The sequence below is a fragment of the Phocoena phocoena genome, chromosome 2 (assembly GCF_963924675.1).
Source record: "Phocoena phocoena chromosome 2, mPhoPho1.1, whole genome shotgun sequence".
In the NCBI taxonomy this organism is placed as follows: Eukaryota; Metazoa; Chordata; class Mammalia; order Artiodactyla; family Phocoenidae; genus Phocoena; species Phocoena phocoena.
The window spans coordinates 101215410-101227453 of record NC_089220.1 but is presented as its reverse complement, the minus strand read 5'-3'; the positions used below and the strand labels follow the sequence as shown (position 1 = coordinate 101227453).

Here is a 12044-nt window from a genome sequence, read left to right as displayed (position 1 = left end):
TAACATCTTTATTGGCGTATAATTGCTTTACAATAGTGTGTTAGTTTCTGCTGTATAACAAAGTGAATCAGCTGTACATATACATATATCCCCATGTCCCCTCCCTCTTGTGTCTGTCTCCCTCCTACCCTCCCTATCCCACCCCTCTAGGTGGACACAAAGCACCGGGCTGATCTCCCTGTGCCATGCGGGTGCTTCCCACTAGCTATCTATTTTACATTTGGTAGTGTATATATGTCCATGCCACACCCTCGCTTCGTCCCAGCTTACTTTTCCCCCTCCCTGTGTCCTCAAGTCCATTCTCTACATCTGCGTCTTTATTCCTGTCCTGCCCCCAGGTTCTTCAGAACCATTTTTTTTTTCTTAGATTCCATATATATGTGTTAGCATACGGTTACTTCACTCTGTATGACAGACTCTAGGTCCATCCACCTCACTACAAATAACTCAATTTCATTTCTTTTTATAGCTGAGTAATATTCCATTGTATGTATGTGCCACACCTTCTTTATCCATTCATCTGTCGATGGACACTTAGGTTGCTTCCATGTCCTGGCTATTGTAAATAGAGCTGCAATGAACATTGTAGTACATGACTCTTTTTGAATTATGGTTTTCTCAGGGTATATGTGCAGTAGTGGGATTGCTGGGTCATATGGTAGTTCTATTTTTAGTTTTTTTAAGGAACCTCCATACTGTTCTCCATAGTGGCTGTATCAATTTACATTCCCACCAACAGTGCAAGAGTGTTCCCTTTTCTCCACACCTTCTCCAGCATTTATTGTTTGTAGACTTTTTTTGTTTGTTTGTTTGTTTGTTTTTTGCGGTATGTGGGCCTCTCACTGTTGTGGCCTCTCCTGTTGTGGAGCACAGGCTCCGGACACGCAGGCTCAGCGGCCATGGCTCACGGGCCCAGCCGCTCCACAGCATGCGGGGTCCTCCTGGACCAGGGCACGAACCTGTGTCCCCTGCATCTGCAGGCGGACTCTCAACCACCGCGCCATCAGGGAAGCCCCTATTGGTTTTTTATGGGTTTTTTTTGTTTGTTTTGTGTAGACTTTTTGATGATGGCCATTCTGACCGGTGTGAGGTGGTACCTCATTGTAGTTTTGATTTGCGTTTCTCTAATGATTAGTGATGTTGAGCCTCCTTTCATGTGTTTGTTGGCAATCTGTATATCTTCTTTAGAGAAATGTCTATTTAGGTCTTCCGCCCATTTTTGGATTGGGTTGTTTGTTTTTTTGATACTGAGCAGCATGAGCCACTTGTATATTTTGGAGATTAATCCTTTGTCAGTTGCTTCATTTGCAAATATTTCCTCCCATTCTGAGGGTTGTCTTTTCGTCTTGTTTATGGTTTCCTTTGCTGTGCAAAAGCTTTTACGTTTCATTAGGTCCCATTTGTTTATTTTTCTTTTTATTTCCATTTCTCTAGGAGGTGGGTCAAAAAGGACCTTGCTGTGATTGATGTCATAGAGTGTCCTGCCTATGTTTTCCTCTAAGAGTTTTATAGTGTCTGGCCTTACGTTTAGATCTTTAATCCATTTTGAGTTTATTTTTGTGTATGGTGTTAGGAAGTGTTCTAACTTCATTCTTTTACATGTAGCTGTCCAGTTTTCCCAGCACCACGTACTGAAGAGGCTGTCTTTTCTCCACTGTATATTATTGCCTCCTTAATCAAAGATAAGGTGACTATAAGTGCGTGGACTTATCTCTGCACTTTCTATCCTGTTCGATTGATCTAGATTTCTTTTTTTGTGCCAGTACCATACTCTCTTGATTACTGTAGCTTTGTAGTATAGTCTGAAGTCTGGGAGCCTGATTCCTCCAACTCCATTTTTCTTTCTCAAGATTGCTTTGGCTATTTGGGGTCTTCTGTGTTGGCATACAAATTGTGAAATTTTTAGTTCTAGTTCTGTGAAAAATGCCATTGGTAGTTTGATAGGGATTGCATTGAATCTGTAGATTGCTTTGTGTAGTAGAGTCATTTTCACAATGTTGATTCTTCCAGTCCAAGAACATGGTATATCTCTCCATCTGTTTGTATCATCTTTTAATTTCTTTCATCAGTGTCTTATAGTCTTCTGCATACAGGTCTTTTGTCTCCTTAGGTAGGTTTATTCCTAGGTATTCTATTCTTTTTGTTGCAGTGGTAAATAGGAGTGTTTCCTTAATTTCTCTTTCAGATTTTCCATCATTAGGCCCACAAATGGCCCTAAGTGTGTTCACTTTAGCTGGCCAGAGTTTTACTGTATAGATCACAATACATTATCCTTAATGGAAGAACTATTTGGTAGCATTTAATAGTTAATGTTTACCTTTATCTTGGAGCCATTCATTTAAAAAATGAAAGATTTCACATTTAGATGGCCCAAACAAAGTCCTGAGAGCTTGCATCAGAAATCAAATGGCAATTCAGTGTAAGTGAACCCTAAACTTTGATGAGAACTTTGGCAAAATTTCATCAGTTCTATGAAAATATTTCTGCATTGCTGAGTAAATGATATGAGGAAGTAAAATGGGAAGAGGACTAAGTAAATAGCTCCAAAAAGGGAAAACTTTTTAAAATAGAAAAAAAAAAAAAGGTCCCTGTCTTTAATTTTTTTCCCCATTACAACCACCCCCTTTCCTTGGCCTAGCTGGAATGCACAGTAACATTGTGTATAGGAATGCAAGAGATTTCTGTGCATTAATTTTGTATCCTGCTACTTTACCCAATTCATTGATTAGCTCTGGTAGTTTTCTGGTAGCACCTTTAGGATTCTCTATGTATAGTATCATGTCATCCGCAAACAGTGACAGCTTTACTTCTTCTTTTCCGATTTGGATTCCTTTTCTTTCCCTTTCTTCTCTGATTGCTGTGACTAAAACTTCCAAAACTATGTTGAATAAGAGTGGTGAGAGTGGGCAACCTTGTCTTGTTCCTGATCTTAGTGGAAATGATTTCAGTGTTTCACCACTGCGACTGATGCTGGCTGTGGGTTTGTCATATATGGCCGTTATTATGTTGAGGTAAGTTCCCTCTATGCCTACTTTCTGGAGGGCTTTTATCATAAATGGGCGTTGAGTTTTGTTGAAAGCTTTTTCTGCATCTTTTGAGATGATCATATGGTATCCTTCAATTTGTTAATATGGTGTATCACATTGATTCATTTGCATATATTGAAGAATCCATGCATTCCTGTGAGCCATTTCTTGGGGTCCATATTTGATAAATTTCTTCTCAATTTCTGGCACATTTCAGATTCTTCTGATTTCATTGACCATAGGTATTACCTAATCATATACCCTGTCTAGTTTATATGTAGATGATGTCAATGCCAGATATTCTTATGAGAATAATAATTCTGTCAAATTTTTTTTCAAACAACTATAAAATCTGCTTTAAGAAGTAATGTTTACCCTGAAGGAATAATCCAAATATTTAAATTGTTCTAAATAACTAAGTAATTGCTATATTGCTTGTGTAATTTAATGAGCCCCCATCAAAGAATGTAGAATAGTGCCTCGACATTCACAAATGTGGAAGGGGATTTTCTATTACTCATCTCTAGAGACAAAGACTCTTCTTAGTTTAGTTCTAGAAATGGCTCAATCTATACATACTCAGTAAAATTTGATCCATAGTTCAACCAAATTCATGGTAAAATAGAGTTTTTAATTGTAAGATTTTTATATTCTTCATAAAGGGTACAACATTCAGGTATGAAAACACGTAAGAGAAGTTGTCTCTGGGTGTGTCTTAAAATAAACTCCTTTTAAGAAAGTATATTTTACTTGAGTGAAATGGAAAAGAGGCTGAGAGATAAAAAGTTCTAAATGTGAATTAGTATCTCTGTTTTGGTGTGCCATCACTTCTTTCGTTTTCTCTACCATAGTTATATATGCTAACTTGTTGTCTCAGAATGTGATATTCAGAACATTTATTTAGTATTTTCATCACAGGCAGTCCTTTCTTGCTGAGTCTGAACTCTCTCTGTAATGCCTCATATTTCGTAAAAAGACCTAAGATCATCATAACCTAAAATGGAGTATCAGAGTTTGGATGGAGATTTTTTTCTATGTCAGGCTGATTTATAGCACAAAGGTAGAGAAATGAAGGGAACAATCTTTTTAATCATCTTGCCATATTTAGAGAGCATTATTAATGTAAAAGATGGGAAAAAATGGGCTGCAATTTTTCTTCTAGGCAGAGAGCAGTACTCATTGTACATCATCTTAGGTGTGGAAGAGAGGGAGAAGTAACAGTCCGCACCCTCTTGGAGTCGACTCACCCCAGATGCAGAGAGGTGCTCAGCCTTCGGCTCCCCCACCTGAGGAGAGGGCTGTTGCTCTGTAGCGTTCCCTTTATAACTTTAGATACAAGAAGTCTATGTGAGTTCTCTGTCCACACACCACATCCTCAAAGAATCATCTTCACCCTTCGTAAAAGGGTTGTCTTTTTCCCGCCATTTGCACTCCTTGACGTTACACTCTGATTCTATGGTTTGTGATAGCCACCTAAATCCAATACCTTTTTCACAAAAGAGCCTTTAATATGTTTCTAAGGGAAGTGAATTTGAAGTCTGAGGATGCAGATTCAAGTGCAGGAGCCACAACTTAACCAGTGATATCACTTTAGACTTAACCTCTCTGTGCCATATTTTCTCTCATTGTAAATTTCTAATAATAGTACTTGCCCTAATTTTCCATAGTGTTGTTTTGACCATGGAATGAGGCAAGAATGTAAAAATATTTTGTAAGGTTCTGTAGAAGTATATATGTTTTTGTTCTTATCTTCCTATTTTAGAAGTGTTAAAAGCATTGTTTAGATTCTCCTACACTTCAAACTCCTTTCGGGCAAATTAGTTATCAGAGAGGCAAAAAGTAAATAGAAATGAAGTCAGCAGCTGTAGGTCATCACAATACACATGGGCTACCCTTTACCTGCTTGGTTCCTCTGGACCTCACTACTTGGAGTGTGGTCTGTGGATCAGAAGCATTGGCACAATCTGGGAGTTTATAGAAATGCCGACTCTTAGGCCCCACCCTAGATTTACAGATTCATAATCTGCGTTTTAACAAGAACTCTAGGTGCTTTGTGTACACATTTAAATTTGAGAAGCGCAATATGGCATACCATGTGGCACCAGTAGCCTGCAAGATGATTCTATAGAAATGCAAATCGGAACCACAATGAGGTATCACCTCACCCCGGTCAGAATGACCATCATCAAAAAGTCTACAAGCAGTAAGTGCTGGAGAGGGTGTGGAGAAAAGGGAACCCTCCTACACTGTTGGTGGGAATGTAAATTGGTGCAGCCACTATGGAGAACAGTATGAAGGTTCCTCAAAAAACTAAAAATAGAGCTATCATATGATCCAGCAATCCTACTCCTGGGCATAGGTCCGGAGGAAACTCTAACTCAGAAAGAATCATGCACCCAGTGTTCATAGCAGCACTATTCACAATAGCCAAGACGTGGAAGCAATCTAAATGTCCATCGACAGATGAATGGATAAAGAAGATGTGAGATATATATATATATATATATATATATATATATATATATACACACACACACACACACACACACACACACACACGTGTGTGTGTATATACACAATGGAATATTACTCAGCCATATAAAGAAAGAGAATGCCATTTGCACCAATGTGGATGGGCCTAGAGATTATCGTACTAAGTGAAGTAAATCAGATAGAGAAAGGCAAATATCATATGATATCACTTATATGTAGAATCTTAAAAAAATGAACTTATTTACAAAACAGAAATAGACTCACAGACATAGAAAACATACCAAAGGGGAAAGGTGGGGGAGGGATAAATTTGGAATTTGGGATTAACAGATACAGACTACTATATATAAAATAGACAAACAACAAGGATCTACTGTATAGCACAGGGAACTATATTCAATATCTTGTAATAACCTATAATGGGAAAGAATCTCAAAAAGAATATATATATATTTATAACTGAATCACTTTGCTGTATACCTGAAACATAAATCAACTATACTTCAATAAAAAATAAAAATTAAAGATGATTCTTTACAGTAATGCAGTAAGCATGTTTTATTTTAATTTATTAGGTTTGAAGAATATTAGAAGAAAATATTGCTAACTTATGAAATCTGTTATTTCATAGATTTTCCCTAAGGTGAGGCTAACAAATAGCTTTTAAAAGATGAGTTAATTTAAGAAATTATAAGTAATAGGGTAAGTGATACTTGAACATGGCTAAAATTAAGAAGGTGGCTCTTAAGTGATTGGCCTTTGGGTAACCTTAGCCTAGAAGCTTGGTGAGATCCAGAGCAGGGTCATAGTAGCTGTGTGGGACCTCTGAGGTGCCTCCAGCCCCGGCCAAGGGTGCACGTAGGAGGTATAGTTCTCGTGTGTTCTGGGCACCCTGTTCAGACTAGGGGTGTTCAGAATCCTCTTCCACTAACCAGATGAGGATACGGACTGAGTACAAGGTCTGGGACCCTTTCTTTATCTCTTTCACTCAGCGGTGTTTTGGGAAGAGCTCAAGCACCAAAGTACCCTTTATTTATCTACTGCTTAGAGGAACTTAGATGGAAGATTCTTCGATTTCTTTCGCTGTGCCAGCCATTGTCAAATCTGTGAACAGTTTATCCAAGAAAGTTTTCATTCCCCATAACTCAAGTTTCTCTTGGGATCAAGTATGGAGTCGAGTTCAATTCCTTATGAGGTCAGCTTTTTAAGATTTTCCTATATTTTTTCTTCTCTTTCATTTCTTCAGTAACTTTCAAAATTATAAAAGTAATACAACTAAATTCTTCAGCATTTAGAATGTAGAGGGGGGAGACGCTTCATGAATTACAATGCTGTGCTTGTGCAAGTGCCCTGTGAATTCTCTCTGAACCATTCTAGTGCTGCTAAAATAAACACCTGTGTGGTTCTTCATATTCCCATTTTTTTCTCAGGTCATTTGTACTCCATCTTGACATTATACTCTCTTTCTATGGTCTTTGATTAATACCCGAATCCATCACCTTAGCCAGATTACGGAGTTTACTTGAGAAGGGTTTCTGTGCATGTGAAACTCTCTAGCCTATTGATCAGTGTTTTTGCTCCCCGTGAAAAACCTTCCCAGGAAGAGGAGCCTAATATTGCATTTATATCTTCTGGGAAAAAAATGTGAAACATTAAAACTTATTAATAGGAAAAAGCTTTTTCAGAGATTTATAAATTGAAGAAGGGTGGTAACTTGCACTATTGTAAACAAAGATACCTATGAAAGTTCTTGAATTGTCTGCATACAAAGCTGAGATAGTTAAACTTGATTTTTAAAATATTACTCAGACTTCTTATTGTCATCCTGTGGACAGTTTCCACGTTTTGGCTATTTTTTCTGTTGTAGTGGAGATACATTCTAAAGTAATTTCCTTCCTACAGTTGCTGAGCTTACCTACTTCCTAAATTCTTCCATTTAAAGTAATATACATGAAACAAAATTAGGAGACAAGTAGCAGACTAGGGTAAAACTTTGCATATACACATGACAAAGGCCTAATTTTCTTAATATACACAGAGTCCTCTAAATGGTTAAAAAAGAATAACCTAGTAGAAAAATGAGAAAGGGTATAAACCTGAAGAAAAAAATTTTAAATGACCATTAAACATGAAAAAATATTCAATCCGTATATCATCAAAACAGGTTGTCATTTTCTTACCTATCAGGTTGACCAAAATTAAAATGTTTGAAAAACCCCAGTGTTGAAGGGTAGGGAAAAAAACATGTTGTTTTGGAATTATGAATTGTGTAATTTTTCTGAAGAGTGATTTGGCAATATTGATCAAAATGTGAAATGCATGTACACTCTGACCATGAAATTTCACAGATACACAGAGAGATATAAAATGATAGTGTTACAGCATTATTTATAATAGCTTGAACTGAAAGCAACCTCTGTCGTCCTTCAGGACAGTTTACAGTGGTACCATTGTTTATTGAGCCAGTGGAATAACATTCAGCAGCTTAAAAAATGTGTTAGATTTATATGAAAAAAGTGGGAAAAACCAAAGTATAGGAGACTGTGAATAATATGACCCCATTTGTATTTTTTTTTAAAAAAAAGAGAGGGATAAAATGATGCTAATGTATGTGGGAAGAAAAAGTTCTTCGAAAAGATGTACCAGCAACAGATAGCTGTTAATTCTAGGAAGAATTAGCATCTCCTCCTGTCCCCCCTTTCATTCCCATCCCTAATAGTAATGCTCTTCCTGAGTATTAACTGAGGGTCTTCACTTTCCCTAGTGAATCGCTTTTGAGAGAGAAAACAAGTATCAGTGAAGCAGCCAAAGGGTTGGCAACTGAGGGAAAAACAAAGACCCAACATCAGAAATGGAAAGCTTTATGCTAAGAAAAACAAGCCATTCTTTGGCTTAAGTGGCTCAATTAGCCACTTAAAATAATTCAGATAAACATAATGGTACTTTCCTAAAGAAGAATTTGGTTTGGATTTCCTGGGTATTTATTCCAATTTCCCATTGCTTATTAAATTGTCCTCATTTCCATGGCTGGTTTGAGGGTGGAGGCTTTGGGTTATCGATGTAATCTTCTTTGAAGTGAACTTTTGCCTTCTTGAAATAGACCTAGACGTGCCTGGGTTCCCCCAGTGCCTGGAAGTGCATTTGGACACCAGGATTGAGTTATGAAATAGATCCTACTTTTACACCTCACCTTTTCCAGTTGCCTAGCATTTTAAATTTATCCAATAGCATTTTACTTAGTTTCTTTTTTTTAGTACTTTCAGAAAACTATTTAAAATTTTGAGGTATCTCAGTTTTTAACTCAACTGTTCTATATATAAATATCATTTTAATATTTAATATAATATTTAATATTTTCCAGTTCCCTGGCCCGCCTGCCCCTGTCCCTGCCCCACCCTTCACCCCCAGGACTGCATCTAGTGTCATAAACTTGTCTTTTATTTTGCCTTTGAGGGCCTCTTACCAGTACTCTGTTTGGGTGTCTGGGGACCATATCTGGAGAAACCCTTTGCCAAGTGACAGCTCTTCTACCAGCTTTCATACATAGTTGAGTAGGAACCATGGAAAAAAAAGTTTTCTCAACTTTATTTCTGCTTTTTGCTGCCACCCAAGTTCTCCCTCTGCAGTTTTTCTTCTAGTCTGAACTCTGTGGTAGTGACGGTGCTCGTTTCTTTCAGATGGAGACTATTTTACCTTTACAAGACACGAACCTGTTGGAGTGTGTGGACAGATCATCCCAGTGAGTGTATCTCCTCACGCCTCGTATTTATTTTCATTTGAACCAGTTCTCTTAAAGATACATAAAACATGGACCTCAGCAATGTGTGTTTTCCATTACTGGGGGAAAAAAAAACTGAGTTCATGTTGTTGACATATCTTTAACAGCCTCCCTGCAAATGCTTATTTGAACAGGTTAATAGGGTTTCAGCTTTGTTACCAGGAGTTGAGTTCTCAAGTCATGGAATTCTCATGATTAAAATAAGCAAAGCAAAGTCTAGTGTATTAATAACCTGCCCTTGGTTATGGATGTCCATTCTGCTTATGGAAAATTAATACTTTGTTATATTTGCTTGTTTATTTTTTAGAACTGTGACTCACCATTTTTCCAGGCATATTGTTTTATATGGTCTTTTAATCCCATTCTTTCCCACTGTTTCTTTTCATAAGAATCTAGATAGAAGACTCTACAGAAGACACAGCAGTACAATTAACGTCACAGTCATAATTGAAACCATGCCGGGCTGTTGTGTATCTTGTACAGGGAAATATATGTAGTGCTTAGTGTTTGGATTGGAACATTAAACATTTTTTTTTCTCTCTGTCTCATACACAGCCTTGGCACTATACAAAACATCATCGAATCTGCCAACAGAAGATTCTAGCTAATCGTTCTGGCAAGGGTTTCAGGGGAGGCTCAATTTAAATTCTTACAGTATAGGCAAGAAGTTTTCTCTCCTCAAAATATAGGAGAACAATTCAAGATAATCTTTGGCTTTGGAAACCAAAGATTTTTGAGAAGTATTAATATATTATTTTAGTGGTCCATAAGCTCTAGGTTACTGTGAGATTTATTAGAGAATGAAAAGGGAAGATGAGAGATTTGATTTAACTTCTTCTGCTCCTAAACCACCCAGGGAAATCCTACTCAGCTCAGAGCAGGGTTGAGGTCTGTCACCTTAATTGCAGGAACTCAAACCTGCTTTTCCTGCCCTTCCCCAGACTCTTGGAGCTGCAGCTTTCACTGACAGGACAAGAGCCGCTTGTCAGCCAGCTCGGCTCAATTACTGCACTCCAAGATTTATATACTGTAGATGGAATTAAAACATCACTGTGTACTCCCAAGTTTATAAACAACTAAGGGGAAAAGAAATTGGGTGTTTGGTGAAGGCAAGACACTTGTATATTTTTGCAAGCTTGCCAGGGCCAGTGAGAATCTTTCAAGGATGGCAGCTGAGATGCTTCAGGCAGAAACACATTGTGGTCAGGGGCTGAAGCCAGGGGACCAGGATTTTTGTTTTCTTTCTTAATGAAATTATCAACGACACCTGATAGTACTGAGGCTCATGCCTGCACTTATAACAATACAAGCTTAATATCCTTTTAAAATCAGTTTAAACCATTTTAGGCTGCAGACTCAGATACTCACATATATTTTTTAGTCTCCATTAGCTTTTTTTTGCAGTGTCAAAGAGACAAACTAAAACTTTTGCATACTCATCAGTAGATGCACTTTATTTTTTGTAATCATTTGTTTTGTGACAATACATGTAGGTAAAGAAAAAGGTGCTGCCTGGAAATATACACTGACTTCTAGTTCTTCCACGCTGAAGAGCTTTCGTACCAGTCTGAAATCCTGGTGTAAAAATCACAAATGCAAGAAAAAGTTTTCATACACAAGAACTTACTGGAACCAAAGGCTAATTTTAAAAACATATAAAGTAACACCAATGAAAAACCAAAACAAAACAAAGAAGAAACAAAGACTCCCTTTTTACCATGAGATTTCTTTTTGTGCGTAGCTGGAAATAGTAATTTGCTGACCAGAGAGAACAGGAGAGATTTTCACGGTTAATCCTATTCTGTTCTTAATGAAGTAATTAAAAAATCCAAACATCTATACTCTGGTGGGAGAAGATTTATGTTGAGGACTAGTCTGAGACATCTGAGAAGTCACAGCTTGAAAACAAAGTAATGGAGGAATATTGTTCATCTATCAACCTTGAGTTTTTGCCTTTCAGTGGAACTTCCCCCTGCTGATGTTTGCCTGGAAAATTGCTCCAGCTCTGTGCTGTGGCAATACAGTAGTTATTAAACCAGCAGAACAAACACCACTCAGCGCGCTCTACATGGGAGCCCTCATCAAGGAGGTAAGAGAAACTGACTTCAGGAGTGGCTCCCACTCTCCTTACAGTTGGGGCCTACTGGAGCATATCCGATTTAACGTGCTTCATCAGCTTTCACAAGCCACGTTTCCTCCAATTCTGTTTTGTTAGGCTGGCTTTCCACCGGGAGTCATCAATATTTTGCCAGGATACGGGCCAACGGCCGGGGCAGCAATAGCTTCTCACGTTGGCATAGACAAGATTGCGTTCACAGGGTCTACTGAGGTAGGTGCCTGAGAAACCATAGCTTGAAGAACAGTTCTGCAAATGAGTAGAGGGTTTAAGAGAAAATTGAAAATGTTACCCATAGGCTGAACACCTAAAGAGCAGTGAATACCCAAGGTCTCAAGGAGCAGCATTGGTATCATAGCTGGAAGACTGATGAATGTCAAAGTAAAGGTGTACATTGACTATTTGATGCCACAGATCTCTGAGGTTTTTTTGTATGCCGTTTGTGTGAGACCAGTCCCAGAAAAACAAACAAAACCCTATTATATTTTGAAATAAAAGGAACACATATCAGAGGCAAAAACAAACTAACAAACTGTCCCACAAAAGTGTCCCAGAAGCTGGGATTCTGAACACTTTCTTAAATCAAGATCATAAGATAAGAACTGGAGATCTAGGGACTTCCCTGGCAGTC

The 12044-nt window shown here is 37.9% G+C and overlaps 1 protein-coding gene across 4 annotated transcripts in view; it reads left to right on the top strand.

Moving 5' to 3' along the window:
* ALDH1A2 (aldehyde dehydrogenase 1 family member A2) overlaps positions 1 to 12044 on the top strand; it is a 93983-nt gene that overhangs the window by 44980 nt on the left and 36959 nt on the right. For 2 of the 4 annotated variants that reach the window (XM_065872343.1, XM_065872345.1), the window contains 3 exons: positions 9197 to 9258; positions 11258 to 11386; positions 11513 to 11626. In XM_065872343.1, coding sequence (XP_065728415.1) covers positions 9197 to 9258; positions 11258 to 11386; positions 11513 to 11626 — 305 coding nt within the window. The remainder of the gene's footprint in view (positions 1 to 9196; positions 9259 to 11257; positions 11387 to 11512; positions 11627 to 12044) is intronic. The other 2 variants (XM_065872344.1, XM_065872346.1) reach the window with 2 other exon arrangements.